This window comes from Scheffersomyces amazonensis (genome assembly GCF_036850825.1).
Source record: "Scheffersomyces amazonensis strain UFMG-HMD-26.3 chromosome Unknown RJT21scaffold_1, whole genome shotgun sequence".
NCBI classification, from domain to species: Eukaryota; Fungi; Ascomycota; class Pichiomycetes; order Serinales; family Debaryomycetaceae; genus Scheffersomyces; species Scheffersomyces amazonensis.
The window spans coordinates 2,283,131-2,299,997 of record NW_027042741.1 but is presented as its reverse complement, the minus strand read 5'-3'; the positions used below and the strand labels follow the sequence as shown (position 1 = coordinate 2,299,997).

The 16,867-nt window shown below is 32.6% G+C and overlaps 8 protein-coding genes across 8 annotated transcripts; 4 read left to right on the top strand and 4 right to left on the bottom strand. All coding sequences in view use genetic code 12, as the record gives it.

Moving 5' to 3' along the window:
- Positions 1 to 96: 96 nt before the first annotated feature.
- Positions 97 to 1,232, bottom strand: RJT21DRAFT_117737 (uncharacterized protein). Its single transcript, XM_064880809.1, has one exon. It carries the CDS (start codon positions 1,115 to 1,117, stop codon positions 152 to 154), a length of 966 nt encoding a protein of 321 aa, XP_064741405.1. The 5' UTR covers positions 1,118 to 1,232; the 3' UTR covers positions 97 to 151.
- A 3-nt stretch (positions 1,233 to 1,235) lies between these two features.
- On the bottom strand, positions 1,236 to 4,647 carry RJT21DRAFT_14460 (glycosyl hydrolases family 2, TIM barrel domain-containing protein). Its single transcript, XM_064883439.1, has one exon. The coding sequence runs from the start codon at positions 4,374 to 4,376 to the stop codon at positions 1,290 to 1,292; it is 3,087 nt and encodes a 1,028-aa protein (XP_064741404.1). The 5' UTR covers positions 4,377 to 4,647; the 3' UTR covers positions 1,236 to 1,289.
- RJT21DRAFT_132248 (lactose permease) lies at positions 4,647 to 6,546 on the top strand (the record flags this gene model as incomplete). Its single annotated transcript, XM_064883120.1, has 1 exon — positions 4,647 to 6,546. Exon 1 carries the CDS (start codon positions 4,918 to 4,920, stop codon positions 6,544 to 6,546), a length of 1,629 nt encoding a protein of 542 aa, XP_064741403.1. The 5' UTR covers positions 4,647 to 4,917.
- Positions 6,547 to 7,111: 565 nt separating this feature from the next.
- Positions 7,112 to 8,085, top strand: RJT21DRAFT_14395 (SDR family NAD(P)-dependent oxidoreductase). The gene has a single exon (XM_064883437.1). It carries the CDS (start codon positions 7,209 to 7,211, stop codon positions 8,022 to 8,024), a length of 816 nt encoding a protein of 271 aa, XP_064741402.1. The 5' UTR covers positions 7,112 to 7,208; the 3' UTR covers positions 8,025 to 8,085.
- On the bottom strand, positions 8,086 to 10,227 carry KIP4 (Kip4p). Its single transcript, XM_064883436.1, has one exon. The coding sequence runs from the start codon at positions 10,140 to 10,142 to the stop codon at positions 8,148 to 8,150; it is 1,995 nt and encodes a 664-aa protein (XP_064741401.1). The 5' UTR covers positions 10,143 to 10,227; the 3' UTR covers positions 8,086 to 8,147.
- Positions 10,228 to 10,863: 636 nt separating this feature from the next.
- SER33 (phosphoglycerate dehydrogenase) lies at positions 10,864 to 12,632 on the top strand. The gene has a single exon (XM_064880808.1). It carries the CDS (start codon positions 10,931 to 10,933, stop codon positions 12,329 to 12,331), a length of 1,401 nt encoding a protein of 466 aa, XP_064741400.1. The 5' UTR covers positions 10,864 to 10,930; the 3' UTR covers positions 12,332 to 12,632.
- On the top strand, positions 12,633 to 15,645 carry RPN2 (proteasome regulatory particle base subunit). Its single transcript, XM_064880807.1, has one exon. It carries the CDS (start codon positions 12,664 to 12,666, stop codon positions 15,571 to 15,573), a length of 2,910 nt encoding a protein of 969 aa, XP_064741399.1. The 5' UTR covers positions 12,633 to 12,663; the 3' UTR covers positions 15,574 to 15,645.
- On the bottom strand, positions 15,395 to 16,867 carry RJT21DRAFT_14375 (endonuclease/exonuclease/phosphatase family protein). Its single transcript, XM_064883434.1, has one exon. It carries the CDS (start codon positions 16,607 to 16,609, stop codon positions 15,668 to 15,670), a length of 942 nt encoding a protein of 313 aa, XP_064741398.1. The 5' UTR covers positions 16,610 to 16,867; the 3' UTR covers positions 15,395 to 15,667.

Here is a 16,867-nt window from a genome sequence, read left to right as displayed (position 1 = left end):
TTGGTTCACTTCTTACTGTTACTGCAATAGAAATCTCTTTTTATTTAATTCATATAGTCTCACTTTATTATAAACAACATAAAATCTATATATATATACCCATCTGATACAAAATAAAACTGATCAAAATATAAAGAAAGTAAAAGAATTACTAGTAATATTCTAGTTGGTTTGGAAATTTTTCTAAAGGAGTTGTTGGATCATCATTCATTTGATTAACATATTCACCTCTACCGCATCTTAACAATTTAGGATCATCAACACATGAATAACTAGGTGGATTTTCTAAATCGAATAAAATAGCTCCAAAATTGGCAAGTGTTGGTTTAGTATCTTTAATTTTCTTCCAAGTTCCATCTTTTAAGTTAAGTGATTTGTGAGCGTATCTTACTTCTTTTTGAACAATATTTGGGAAAGTCACATATCCAATTGAACCAAATACTTGAACTGTCTTTCCAGGTCCAGCCGTACAGGTTATACTTCCAGTACTAGATAAAGAAATTGCTCCCCGAATACCAGCTGATAAGTTAAAAACAAAAAGATAATCACTCTTGGCTTGACCTGAGATTCCAAAACTAAGACTGAGTGATTTGGACCAATTATGAGATTGGGTAAATGAAGCTCCAGAACTAGATTGTTTCGAAGAAACACATGGACTAATAGGAATTCTCTTGGCTTTAAGTTTGTGGGGGGCACCGGTGTTAATAGCAACTAAGTCAACTTTTCTTTCTTTATTTCCTCTACTTGGAAATCTCTTTTCTTTATCTGGTAAACGTTCAGAATCTGCAAATGCAAGGATAACTTGTTCCTTTTTCAAGTAAATGTAATATTTATTTGCAATATCTGGATCCTTTTTCTTTACAACCTCTTTCCAAAAGGGTGAGCTTAGAAGAGCTTTCTCATTGTTATAATCTAATGTAATTATTTCACGGCCCGCAAAAGAATAAACAATGGTGTCATTATCATAGGAAGTTATATCAATTGTACTATATGTCATTCCTTCAAATTCATAGGATTGTGTATCCTCTTCAAGTATCCCATAGGTAGTACTATTGATGAATGCTGTAGCACAACATGACAATAAAGCTGAGAAAACAATCGGTTTGGTAAACTTCATATTTGCTTATGAAACGATAGTGAAGTAAAAATGTAGAGACATTGTTCCTGGAACTAAGAGATGTTGGCCACTTCTAAATAGTATTTGTATATAGACTACTACGCTAATTCAAGCATATAATATTTCACATAAACATAACATATAAATGTATTTCGCGGCAATTAACTATTTACTAAATACGAACAAACTTAAGCAGAACAAACAAGTCAATTTGACGTTCAAATTCGAACTCAAAATCTGGAAGTACAAGTGGTCCACAAGCTCCTGTACCTACTCCATGTTGCTTATAGTCAATTCTGACTGTCCTAAGTTTAGACTTTTTGATCTCATTTGGATGTAAAGCTTCTTGAACTCCATATTCGTTTGAGAATTTAAATCCAAACTTCCTATCTGAATTGACCAAGAGTCCTAAATCTCCTGTATTCTCCTTTAATAATAACCACTCTGTATCTTCATGGTTTCCATTTTCTTGGGGATAATCATAACTGTAGTTAAGATTTTCAAATACTTCCTTGTGTAGACCCCATTTCTGTGATTCCTTTTTATCACTATAACTCTCTCCTGGGCCCCTACCAAACCAAGCTACATTATCACCAAGTTCCTCGTTCACGGTGAACTCATATCCAAATCTTGGAAGTGTTTTTGGAAAATGATCAGGATTTCCATAAGCAGTCAAACTCAAGGATTTTTCGATAGCATCACTGTAAACTACGTACTTCTCTGTTGCTTTAAAGCCCCAAGCAAGAATGGGTGGTGCAACTAAAGATTCTACAACAAACTCAGCCAATACACCGTCTTCCAGATTCTTAACTTCATTTACTGATACATTCACAATCGACTTTTTCATCTGATCCAAGCCATATTTTTTCCAGTAAGGTTCATCGACGGGTGTATCATTATTTATACTTGGTCTCCAAAAGTTTAAGTTAGAAAGTGCCTCTATACCAATTTCACTAATTTTGGCTTTGCTTTCTTTAAGTGTCCAGCTGATTACTTTTCCTTCAATCTTATCAAAAACCAAATTCTGATTATTTGTAATGACTCTGGTTGTATTTCTGGAGTCTTCAAAGATGACACTTGGTTCAGAGATCTGATTTCTTGCAAGAAGTGCTACATCTTTTTCATTCTTGATGAAGTATTGGGACCATGCAACTAAATGTCCACATGGTAAACTCTTTGTTGCATTCTTTACTTTAAATTCAACTTCAAAAAGGATTTTTGAAAAGTCATCGATGCTTCCAATATCCAACTTTGGTAAGCTAAGCTCGGAGGTAGCTTTAGAAAGAATCTCTGGAAGTTCTAACTCTCCTTCTTGTATAATCGTCTCTTTTAAATCATTATAACCATAGTAGATATAACTTGCTGAAAAGTTTTCAAGGCCTAAATAATCGAAGGTATTAGTGATCTGCATTTTTCCATCATTAAATGTACAAATAATGGGTTCAATCACCTTTTTATATTCGGTGAGACCAGGAGTTGGATTATGTCTAGAGTCAACAAGCCCATCCATAATAAAAACACCGTCATTTGGTTGATCACCAAAATCTCCACCGTAATAATATGTAGAATTACCATTCTCATCTTTAACCTCGATACCATGATTTGCCCATTCCCATATAAAACCTCCTTGTAGATTTTCATGTTTATAGAATAATTCTTGGTATTGTCTGAGTAATCCTGGACCATTTCCCATAGCATGAGCATATTCACAAAGAATCATTGGTTTCTTATTTTGTTTGGAATAGTCTTCCGTAGTTTCAATACTGGTATACATTCTACTGTACATATCTGCTAATTCAGCATTGAGGTCACCTTCATAGTGAACCGGTCTTTTTTGAATATCGATCCTTCTGATAGTCTCTGCCATCTTAAAATGATTTCTACCGAAGAAGGACTCATTTCCTAAAGACCAAATAATGACCGAAGGTTGGTTCAAGTCTCGATTTACTAATGAGTTTGCTCTGTCAACATAAGCTGTTTCCCATTCCTTGTTATCAGACGTGTATTTTGCAGCATCCTTAAATAAATCACGTTTTTCAGGATCATACTCAACTTTATCAGATGCATCTAATGGTCTCCTGACTGCTTCATAAAAGCCGTGGCATTCAAGATCTGCTTCATCCAAGACCCAAAACCCAAGCTTGTTAGTGAGTTCATAAAACTTAGGATGATTAGGGTAATGAGAAGTTCTAATAGCATTGATGTTGTGTTGCTTCATCAATTTAAGATCTCTCTCAACAAAATCAAGGGGGACAGCTCTACCATATTTAGGATGATGATCATGTCTGTTAACACCTCTAAGTAAAATAGGTCTTCCATTAACTTTAATGAGTCCGTCTTTCATTTCAACTGTTCTAAACCCAACATCTTGAGATAATGAACTAATAATGTCATTCGAATCATTCATTACATTGATTACTAACTTGTAAAGGTCTGGGGTCTCTGCTGTCCACTTTTTAGGTTTTTCAACATCAACTGTAATAGATTCAGAAGCATCTTTGTCATACTTATTTTGAATTAATAATGAGCCTGATGGTTCAAATAATTCAATTTGAACATTCGATGGAATATTGTAACTAATCTGTAAATGGAGCTTAGAATCTAAATATTGTTCATCAAAATCAGTATTAATCTGAAAGTTCTTAACATATCCCTTCTTGTTAAATCCTAAAAAGTAAACATCTCTGAAGATACCACTTAACCACCATTGGTCTTGGTCTTCAATATAACTTGAAGAGGACCATTGATAAACTCTAACTACCAATTCATTTAATTCGTTTTCTAAAACCAAGTGAGATACATCGAACTCAGAAGCATTCCTACTACCTTCACTATAACCAATCAATTTTCCATTTAAGAAGACATGAAATGAGTTATCAACCCCCTCAAACCTAAGTCGATATTCAAAAGAAGTAGAGTCCCAAGCTTTAGGTACAGAAAAGAATTTTCGATATGTTCCTACGGGGTTAAGAGAAGGAACATTTGGTGGGTCGGCGGGGAATGGATAACAAACATTTGTATAATGGGGTTTCCCAAAGCCTGAAAGTTGCCAATGACCAGGAACTGATATCGTTGATGTATAAAAATTCCCATCTTCAGCAACTAACCTAGGGTTCTCATCATACCTAAAGTCCCAGACACCATTAAGTGAGAGAGTTGATTCCTCTGGTAAATAATAAGACCTTTGTTCCAATCTATTCAATTGTACAATATTAGGATCTGAGATGGCATCCAAAATTTTTGGTTCATTAAACAACATGTTTGCGCTGATTAATTATTGATTTTCTAATGAAATACCTTAACCCCAATAAGGTGATTTACGAGTCTTTTGTATTATTTAGGAGAAACCTTCGGCTAAGAATTCTGCAAATTCAGTAGCCCCACTTTATGTTTAATCACTTTAAATTCTCGTTTAAGTATATCAACTTCTTGGCCGACAGGAAACTTTCAATGTAACGTTACCTTTTTATGTATATATTCTCTGGTTATGATGCGGCTACCCCATAATTTTAGTTTAACAAGAAAATTTAGCTTTAAATTAGTGTTGCATTTTTCTTATTTTCAGCCATTCCAAGTCAGCGAGTCCTACATTTTCTACAAATTCGTCAAAGGGTAATTATAATTAATGATCAGACGATATTATGACAAGAACCTTAATTAAAACCATGCATATATGGGGAAAGTATGGGGTTTAACTTTCTCGAACGGGTGCATTCTTTAAAAGTATATATAGCTGAATGAAAATGCCTTATTATGCTTAAAATCGGCAACTAAAAATATTATCTAGTTTCATCACCAAAATGCTGAAAAAGAATTCTATTGTCGAGCTCGAAGTAGCCAATGTAGACGAAAACAAAACTGAATCTTCTCCTGAAGTTGTCACTACCTTGGAAGATATTGAATGTTTCCCTGTCTTTAGTCGTCCTTTGATCCCATTACTTGGATCTTGTTTCTTGGTTTATTTTGTTTCAACTACTACTGGTTTTGATGGTTCACTTATGTCAAGTATTTACACACAAGATGATTATCTTGCCAGATTTAATTTGGATATTGATTCTTCTACTGGTACTGGTTTAGTTTTTTCCATTTATAATATTGCACAAGTAGTTGCAGCTTTCTTCTGTCCCTTGATTGATTACTTAGGTAGAAAGAAACTCATTATGGTTGGATGTTTAGGTATTGTAGTAGGAGGTGTCATTACTGCTGTTGCTCAAAGTGTTGGTACATTAATTGCTGGTAGATTCTTCTTATCATTCTTCACTACATTAGCAAACTCTGCTTCTTCCTTGTACGTTACAGAAATAGCTCCACCTAATGCTAGAGCTAGAGTTGCTGGTTGTTACAACACTTTATGGTACTGTGGTTCCATTCTTGCTGCTTTCACTGCTTTTGGTGCTAACAGATATCATGCTGGTAGTGAATTAAGTTTCAGATTACCTCTTGGTATGCAATGTGTGTTCCCTGGTATAGTTGTTATTTTTGGTTGGTTAATTCCTGAAAGTCCAAGATGGTTAGTTGGTGTTGGAAAAGTCGAAGAAGCAAAGAGAGTTATCACCAAATACCACTGTAATGGAGATGAAACTCACCCACTTTTAAATTTTGAAATTGCCGAAATCCAAGCATCATTCGAGATGGGTAACTTGGAAGATCCTAAGAAGTTGTTGGATTTGAGACCTATTTTCAAAAATAACAATGCTTATAGATCTCTTTTAGTTATTGGTATGGCTTGGTTTGGTCAATTTTCAGGAAACAATTGTAATTCTTATTACCTTCCAACAATGTTAAGAAAAGTAGGAATTAAGTCTATCTCAAAAGTTGTTTTAATGAATGCCGCTTATTCGATTATGTCATGGGTGGCATCCATTGCTGGTGCTTTAACTCATGAAATGGCTGGAAGAAGAAAAATGTTCATGTTTTCAACTTTAGCTTCTGCTACTGCTTTGGCTGGTTTAGCTGTATCTACCGCTAGATATATGGCTACCGAAGCTAATGCAGCATCACAAAGTGCACTTGCTTTCGTATTCTTATTTGGTATATTATTTTCATTTGGGTTCACTCCAATGCAAGTCGTTTATCCAGCTGAAGTTTCCTCAAATGCTTTGAGATCCAGATCCTTCGTTGTCTTGAACATTGTTTCCGGAGCAGCTCAATTTATTAATCAATTTGTTACACCAACTGCTATGAAAAATATTTCCTACTGGTTCTACGTATTCTATGTTTTCTTTGATATTTTTGAATTTTTGGTTGTTTACTTCTTCTTTGTTGAAACTAAAGGAAAGACCTTGGAAGAAATGGATGAAATCTTTGCCGCTAAAAATCCAAGAAAAGCTTCCGTGGGTAATTACGAAGATGAAAATGAAAAATCTAAACAAGCTATTCAAGCTGTTGCTCAAAGATTTGCTCAAAATAAGGCCGAACAAAATGTTTAATGTTGTTCTCATACATTTTTCGGTTGTGATATTCAAAATTAATGACTAATTAGACTTTATAAATAAAATATATCTCTTAATATTGTTGTTGCAAAATACATATGGTAGCCCCCTTTTGTTATGCATACCTCACTTATATAGCCCCTTAATAATTCTATAATTCTAAATAATTTTTTCGTTATTACACTATAAGATTTGACTAAAGAGATAATAAAATGTTATCAACAGTAATTTATAGACTAGTAATAACTTCCATGGATGTATCAAATAATAAATATATGAAAATCAATAATATTCTGTAAAAATTGCGCAAATTTCGCAATAAATTGCAGCTAAAAGATTAGTACTCATCTCCAGACTCTAACATGAACTCTTTACCTTATCAATATAGGTACTTCTTCATACAAAAAAATAATATATTTAGTCCATTCAATAACTACTTGAAATGTCTGTAGTCTTAACAGTTATGCAATGAGTTGTATAATAAATCTAGCATGGTAAATTACCTGTCAATTAACTTACTTAATTAGATATCTTTAGGATTCACTACGAGATTATGTAAGCCCTGAAAAGTAATTTTCCCCACATTTCATGTGAATCTGAACTATTCAAAGGTTAATTAGTTCATATTTTCCAACGATACTGATACTGATAGAAAAGCGATGGTTGAAATAAATGTTAACGGGAAGGTAGCCCTCATCACTGGTGGAAGTAGAGGGTTAGGTTATGCAATTGCAGAATCATTTGTTTTGAATGGAGCTAGTAAGATCATTATCACATCAAGAAAGCAAACTGCTTGCGATCAAGCTAAAGAGACATTAGAGAAGCTTGGTAAAGATAATGGCAAAAATGTTGAAGTTATTCCTATTGCATGTAATATTGCTGATGAAGCCAATGTAGAAGCTTTCTTTAAGGAAGTTACATCAAGAATATCTAAGCTTGATATTTTGATTGCTAATGCTGGTGCAGCATACGGAGAAACATTCTTCAAACATCCCATTTCAGCGGTGAAGAAAGTATTAGATTTAAATGTGGTTGGAGTTTTCCATTGCGTAAAGTTATTTGCTCCTATATTGGAACAATCTGGAAATAAAGATGATCCATCAAGAATTATTATTGTTTCTTCAGTTGCTGCATCGGTTGCAACTGATTTTGGAGGAACTTATGGATATTTGGCTTCTAAAGCTGGTGTTAGTCATTTAGGTAAGAATCTTGCTGTTCAATTGGGTCCAAGAAATGTTAATGTAAATATTATTGCTCCAGGTATATTTCCTACCAAAATGTCAAAATCATTGGTTACTAATAAGAAAACAGAATTAGTTGATGGTAATCCATTAGGACGATTTGGTCAACTTTCAGATATTCAGAATAGTGTACTTTTCCTCTGTTGTAAACAATCAAACTACATAAATGGTATTAGTTTACCAATCGATGGTGGGTTATATTTGGTTGGTACTAAGAACTTATCAAAATTTTAGTATTAACAGTTCTAGATACATTGATTTATTTAAGCATGTGATTAATTAAGTTAAATTAAATAAAATTAAGTTAAATAAAATAAAATTAAATTCGTATAGATTTATTTATTTATTAAGATATAATTAGATATTTAAACCTCCTCTTACAGGTTTAATAATATGCAAATTAAGTCCAGATTTAGGTGAATCTATTGATTGAGATGATCTCTCTGATCTATTTGGTGATTGTGTTGATATAATACTTAAACGTTTCGGGGTTATAATAGTTGAACCAATTTCACTTAAAATATCATTTTTCAATTTAAAATCGGAGAAGTTATTAGTTTCAGTATTTAATTTAATAGTATCTTCTGAAGTTTGTAATGAATTTTCTTTATTCTCTATAATTTCATTCATATGATGTTTATCTATTACACTTCTTAATTCTTGTAACTTATTTTTAAACCCTGAAGCTTCATTGATTATCATTCTTTGTTGTTCATCAAGAGTCAGCTTTAATTGGTTAATTTTTGAATCTCTTGATTCTATAATTTTTTCACTTATTAATAGATGTTTCTTTAAATTTATATTGACTAACTCAACATCATTTAATTTTTCACTAATTTTATGTAAAGAATTTTGTAATGAAAATAATTTTGATTCTCCATTATGAGAAGCTCGTAAATTATCCATTTTCATATTTAAAATTTCATTTTCAAGTTCATTTATTTTTTTATCCTTTCTTGATAATTCTTCATGTAAATGTTTATTTCCATTGGGAGACGTTGTAAGTTGAGGTAAACGAGATTTGAATTCCTTTGATGGTGTAGTATGTGTACTATTAGTATTGTTAGGTATATAAACTGTTGTAGTTGAACCTTCTCTCCAGGAGTTTAATTCAGCTTCTAGTTCTTTAATATATGATTGGTTTTGTTGATTGATTTGTTCCAATTGATTTATTTTAAGTCTTAGAGAACTTGGACTTAGTTCAGTATTAATATGAGCAGAATTCTTTATAGTTTTAGCTCTAGCTCCAAATCTTAAGGAATTAAGAGTTTCTTGTTCATTTAATATTGAAGGAGAACAATTAATTATTAATGAGGTTCTTGAATTACCTCCAATAGCTTCTTGAAGAATACGAGTTAATTTGGAATCTCTATATGGTACATGAGTAGATTTAGGATCAGTTAATGCATTAATAACATTTCCAAGAGCTGAAAGAGAACTATTAATCTTCTTGGCTTCTTCTAAGGTTTGCCCCACAGCATTTGATTTTATAACTTTTTCAGACCCTGCTAAATCTACAAGGAATAATTGAGAACTCTTTGTTACACCAGTATTTAAATGTTTTTGATTTAATCTTATTTGGAATATAGCGTGTGATCTTGATGATTCAGAATTCATACTTGTAGCAATAGTTGATCTAGATTGAAGACCACTAATTAATATTTGATATAATTCTTCATGAGTTGAAATAAATGCATTGGCTAAATCTTTAATATGTATACCTCTTACTTTATCTTCATGAATTGAAAATTTCTGAGTTGATGATTCTCCATTATTAACATTTATGAGATCTTTAATTTGTTCTTTATGAATTTCTAAAAAGGATACACTCACAGTATATTCCATATTTGAAGATGAATGATTAAGTCTATCAAATATATCTTGAGATATACGAGGTATTAATCCCATTTCTATATCATTTTGTCTACCTAACATAGTATAAGATTTCCCACTACCTGTTTGACCATAAGCAAGTAAACAACCATTAAATCCACTAATAAAATCATCAACTATTTCTGCCGCCACATAATTATATACATCTAATTGAGAAGAATTTTGATCAAATACTTTATCTAATGTGAATTGATTGGCGCAATCTTTTATATTAAGCGTTACTGTTTGTGAAGTTGGAGTAATAAAGGGAATTCCTGTAGATCTGTCGTGATGATATTCAAACTCATTTTCCGGCCGAATACGGCACACAACTTTAATATGATTATTAACATTATTATTGGTATTATCGTCTAGATTCAGATATTTGATTGATCCAAGCGATCCAATGTCAATTGCTGATGAATCTTTATTTATAGTTGTGTTCAAAGTCTCCTCGAATGATGTACCAAAACTCGACATCGTTTGATTATCTCGAGCCTTTCAACAAGGTGTTCTACTATGCTTATAGTTATAATTGAAGATACTTTAACTATTACAGACCCCTCTAATGTTACCAAGCCGTATAAAAATTTAAGCACTGTTTGGTAAACAGTGTCACAAAGTTAAGTTAAAGGACGTGTCACCACCGCTTCGAGACCTGAGGGCCGAAAAGAGAACCAAGAAAAAAATGTGAGAAATTGAGGTCTTCGATGAGTGGAAAGGTGCCATCCAGAGTCAAATTGGTGGAAGAGTCAAATGCAGATGGAAACTTTTTTAACTCCCAGTAAAAGGCTACTCCGATTATCAAACAAACTGTATAAGTTTCTTATCTGTGGAGGGGAAGATTGTATCTACAACTACAATTATTTGCAACCTTCATATTGATCTATTATAAGCATTCAATACTAGTTAAAACTCAACCAATAGCTATTTGAAAATGAGATGACTCACTATGACGTTCCATCGTCCAATTAAAAATTTTCACCCCACCCACGCTATTAAATCCAACGACCACCGTAATTGACCTAAAGACAAGAAAAAATTAGGCCGAGTCACGGGGTTTGCATACTTAAGCGCGCCGGCCTTAGGCCCGGTTCTTCTCAATTTTAGACTCATAAATTACTCTAATTATAAGATCGGAAGTATATAATTGAAAAATCTCCTATATAAATAAATGTCAAAGTACCAATTATTTAATTGAAATTGAAATTGAAATTGAAATTGTTTATATATATTTAATCTTTAATTAGAATTAATATAATTACAGTATGTCTTCTCCTCAACAAATTGCACAAACCTTTCTGCAAGCTTTGAATCTTTCAGGCTCTCCAAGTCATGCTGTTTCAACTTCTCCAACTCAATCATATTTAGCTCAATATATGCAAAATAATAAGAAACCAACTAAAGCTTTAAAACCTTTCTCAACTGGTGATATTAAAATCTTATTATTAGAAAATGTTAATCAAACTGCTATTGATATATTTTCAAATCAAGGTTATCAAGTTGAATTTTATAAATCTTCACTTCCTGAAGATGAATTGATTGAAAAGATTAAAGATGTTCATGCTATTGGTATTAGATCAAAAACTAAATTAACTGCTAATGTTTTAAAACATGCTAGAAATTTAGTAGTTATTGGATGTTTTTGTATTGGTACTAATCAAGTAGATTTAGAAGCTGCAGCTAAATCAGGTATTGCTGTATTTAATTCTCCATTTTCAAATTCTAGATCAGTAGCTGAATTAGTTATTGCTGAAATTATTACTTTAGCAAGACAATTAGGTGATAGATCAATTGAATTACATACTGGTACTTGGAATAAAGTTAGTTCTAAATGTTGGGAAATTAGAGGTAAAACTTTAGGTATTATTGGTTATGGACATATTGGAGCTCAATTATCTGTTTTAGCAGAAGCTATGGGTATGAATGTTATCTATTATGATATTATTATGATTATGTCATTAGGTAATTCTAAACAAGTTTCAACTTTAGATGATTTATTATCTCAAGCAGATTTTGTTAGTTGTCATGTTCCAGCTACTCCAGAAACTAAAAATTTATTAAGTGCTCCACAATTTGCTGCTATGAAAGATGGATCTTATGTTATAAATGCTTCTAGAGGTACTGTGGTTGATATTCCTGCTTTAATTCAAGCTATGAAAGCTGGTAAAATTGCCGGAGCTGCTATTGATGTTTATCCTCATGAACCAGCCAAGAATGGTGAAAATTTATTCTCTAATGAATTAAATAGTTGGGCTTCAGAATTATGTTCATTAAGAAATGTCATTTTATCACCTCATATTGGTGGATCAACCGAAGAAGCTCAATCTGCTATTGGAGTTGAAGTTGGTTCAGCTTTAACTAAATATATTAATGAAGGTAGTTCAACAGGTGCGGTTAATTTCCCAGAAGTTGCATTAAGAGCATTAGATTTAGATCAACAAAATACTGTCAGAGTTTTATATATCCATCAAAATGTTCCTGGTGTGTTAAAGACTGTTAACAATATTTTATCTAATCATAATATTGAAAAACAATTTACTGATTCAAGAGGTGATGTTGCTTACTTAATGGCAGATATCTCTGATGTTGATATTATTGATATTAAATCATTATATGAACAATTAGAACAAACACCTTATAAGATTGCTACTCGTTTATTATATTAAAAGTAACATCAATTTCAATTCCTCAGAAACATTCAACCTTTTGCCATGCCATGTATAAACTGTTTAATTCTATTTACTATTTACTAATAACTATTTATCGATATTCTATATATACACTTTAATACACTACTATGATATTATATATATATGTATACTGTGTTTATCAGTCGTGCTTAAACCGGGTAATGTCCTTTGAGTGCATTTTCCTGCACACAGCCCAAGGTGGCAATCGCTCACTATTTGAAATATCACGACTCGAGATACTCCACCAACTACTTAAGATTAATATTGTATTGAATAATTACTAAATAACTAGTGAAATATTATTGAATATGGCATTGGTCTCTGCGGCTCCGTACCTTGCCCTTTTGGGTGAAGAAGACGCCAATCTTAAATCATTTGCATTAACTTCATTAAATGATGTAGTAGATCAATTATGGGCAGAAATAGCCAATAGTATTAGTGAATTAGAAGAATTATATGAAGATGAAACTTTTAGTAGTAGAAGTCTTGCAGCATTAATTATTTCTAAAGTCTATTATAATTTAGGAGATTTTGAAGCATCAGTTAAATATTCTTTAAATGCTGGAGATGAATTTAATATTGAAGAACATTCTCAATATATTGAAACAATTGTTAGTAAATCAATTAATTTATATAATACATTATCTCAAAAGAAATTTCTTGATTCATCTATTACAATTGATGAAAGATTAGTTGGAATATTTGAAAAAATGTTGGAAAAATGTATTAAAGCTAAAGAATTAAAATTAGCACTTGGAATTGCTCTTGAAAGTTATAGAATTGATGTTGTAGAAAGAATTTTAAATCATGAAATTAATGTTAGTGAAGAAAATGCTATTAATTTAATTAATTATGTTCTTGTATGTTCAAATACTGTTATTTCAAATTCAGATTTTAAAACTCAAGTATTAAATCTTTTAATTAAATTATTATTACCTTTAACAAAAAATCAAGAATTCTTTACTATTATTAAAATTATTGTTCAATTAAATGATTCTCAATTGGCTTCTAAATTATTTAAAGAATTGGTTATTAAACAAGAAGATTTAATTGCATATCAAGCAGCTTTTGATTTAGTTGGTGCAGCATCTCAAGCTTTATTAGATAATGTTATAAATGAATTATCAAAAGATTCTGATTCAAATCCTAATCCAATAACTAAAAAAATCTTAACTATATTATCAGGAGTTCCAACTTGTGATTTAGATATAACTTTCTTATACAAAAATAATAATACTGATATAGCGATTTTAAATAAAACTAAAAACCTTTTAGAAGGTAGAAGTTCAATTTTCCATTCTGCTGTTACTTTTGCTAATGCCTTTATGCATGCAGGAACCACTGATGATTCATTCTTTAGAAATAATTTAGAATGGTTAGGTAGAGCTAATAATTGGTCTAAATTCTCGGCAACTGCTGCATTAGGAGTTATTCATAAGGGAAATTTATCTCAAGGTCGTAATATTTTAAAACCTTATTTACCAGGATCTTCAGGAGCTCCTCATACTAAAGGTGGATCATTATTTGCTTTAGGATTAATATTTGCAGGTCATGGTAGAGAAATTATTGAATATTTAAAGAATTATATAGATGAACATGGTAATTCAGCTGGTACTAATGAAGGAGATGTTGTTTTACATGGTGCAGCTCTTGGAGCTGGAGTGGCAGGTATGGCATCTGGATCAGAAACTCTTTATGATGCACTTAAAGTTGTATTATATTCTGATTCAGCTATTTCTGGTCAAGCAGCTGCATTAGCTATGGGTTTAGTAATGTTAGGATCAGGTGATGAAAGTGCTATTCATGATATGTTAACTTATGCTCAAGAAACTCAACATGAAAATATTATTCGAGGTTTAGCTATTGGAATTGCCTTATTAAATTATTCAAGACAAGAAAAAGCTGATAGTGTTATTGATGAATTAATGAGTCAAGAAAGTTCTATTTTAAGATATGGAGGAGTTTTTACAATTTCTTTGGCTTATGCAGGTACAGCTAATAATAAAGCCATTAAAAAACTTTTACATTATGCTGTATCTGATCCATCTGATGATGTTAGAAGAGCTTCAGTACTTGGATTAGGATTTTTATTAATTCGTGATTATACTTCTACTCCACAAATTGTTCAATTATTATCTCAATCTCATAATCCTCATGTTCGTTATGGTACTGCCTTAGCTTTAGGAATTTCTTGTGCTGGTAGAGCTTATGCTCCAGCTATTGAAGTTTTAGAACCATTAACTAAAGATCCAGTTGATTTTGTTAGACAAGGTGCATTAATTGCTACTTCAATGATATTAATTCAACAAAATGAAGTTTCATATCCAAAAGTTAAAGATTTTACTAAAAAACTTGCTGATACAGTTAAAAATAAACATGAAGATGCTTTAGCTAAATTTGGTGCAACATTAGCTCAGGGTATTATTGATGCTGGTGGTAGAAATGTTACTATCAATTTAGAAAATGCTCAAACCAATACTTTAAATATTAAAGCCATTGTTGGTTTAACTGTATTTGTTCAATCTTGGTATTGGTTCCCATTAGCTCACTTTTTATCATTATCTTTTGCTCCTACGGCTGTAGTAGGTATTACAGGAGATTTAAAAATTCCTAAATTCGAATTGAATTGTCATGCTAAACCAGAATTATTTCAATATCCTCCTAAATATGAAGAAACTAAAGAGAAGCAGCCAGATAAGATTGCCACTGCTGTATTATCTACCACTGCAAGAGCTAAAACTAGAGCTAAAAAGAAGCAGCATTTGAAAGAAGAAACTGAAGGTAAGAAAGATGGTAGTGATAGTATGGAAGTTGATGAAGATAGTAAAGCTGTAGAAGAACCAGTAGCAGCAACAGCTACAGCAGCAACAGCTACATCAACATCAACAGTTAAAACCGAAGATGAACCTTCTAAAGAAGAAAAACCAGCTTCTACTGAACCAAGTCAAGTTCGTTACACTAAGACTCCCTACAAGATTTCTAATCTTTCCCGAGTCTTACCAGTTCAAAGCACTTATCTTTCTTTTATAAAGGAAGACAGATTTGTACCAGTAAGGAAATTCAGAGGTTCTAGTGGTATAATTGTATTACAAGATACTAAACCTGAAGAATCTCTTGAATTGATAAAGACTGTCAGACAATTGAATACTACAGATGCTCCTGTACCTGAGCCATTTGTATTAAGTGATGCTGATATCAAAGAACTTGATGATTACTAGATAGCATAATATAAATTGTATAATGTAAAGTAGTATCTAATAAAGCAATAAAGAAATAAAATAAACTAAATAATCAGTAAATAGTAACTAGTAACTATAACCGGAATGTACTTACTACTGGTCGATGGTCGGAGAACAAGCCTGTCTCGGACTTGTTCGTTAACACCTCACTTTTAATTATATCAATATCCTTCTTTGACCATATGTAATCTATACGAGTTTCTTTGACGGTTGGGTCAAACGTAGTATTGGTAAACTCAGGACCTTCCTTGATGGGACTGCCCAAGTATGAGTCTACCAAAGTGTTTGCTAATACAGTGTAAGCTTCATCATGGGGCTCGCTATTGAAATCTCCAGCTACAATAGTCGCTACTTGTTTGGTAGTGATGAGTTCTACAATTTGTTGAGCCGAATTGATTCGTGCCTGTTGTCCCTCATGATCAAAATGGGTATTGAATAAAATGACCTCCTTACCCAGAGCTTTATGCTTAAAGTGGCCCACTACTACGATTCTGTTATGAGCCGCATCCCATCCCTTACTGGGTTTGTCTGGGGTATCGCTAAGCCAGTATGTCTTACTGGATTGTACTTCCCATTGACTAGGCTGGTAAAATATAGGAGCATATTCACCTTCAGTTTCCCCATCATCACGTCCTACTCCAATATACTTCCATTCTTCCCCCAATTGGTTTTGTATATCTATCAATTGTCGGTGTAACACTTCTTGAAGTCCCACAAGGGTATCTACACCCTTCGAATGTTCTACAATGCTGGTGACAACTCCCGGTTTTCTCACCTTCCAAGGCTCTTCTCCCACTTGTAGTTCATGAGCATCTAATCTAATATTATGCGTATAGATCTGGATCTGGATCTTGACAGGTCCATCACCAGATACCGTTGTTTTCTTTTTAAGCTTAAGTGGCTTCCCTACAACTACACCGCCAGTACCTTTCCCCTCTAATTGTTCCTTTAATCTTTTCTTCTCTTTGTGATTTCTTACAGCTGCGCCTACTAAGCGCCCAAGTGCCATACCCATGATTTAAATTTGGGTTTACAATTGCTTGTACCCCTTTAAGCCTTATTAAAGTTTGGGGCATCGTAAGTGTTTAGCGCGGCCACGGCGCAAGGGAAGTGCCGCTAAGAAATCGGTAACGCCCTGATGACTTACCGACTCATGACATGACTAACTGTGGAAACGTGACTTGGAATGCGTGCCTCCTATACTAATTAGTGTTACATGGATCTAAATGTCACAATTTTAGCACTCTATATTTTACTAGATATATACTAGATA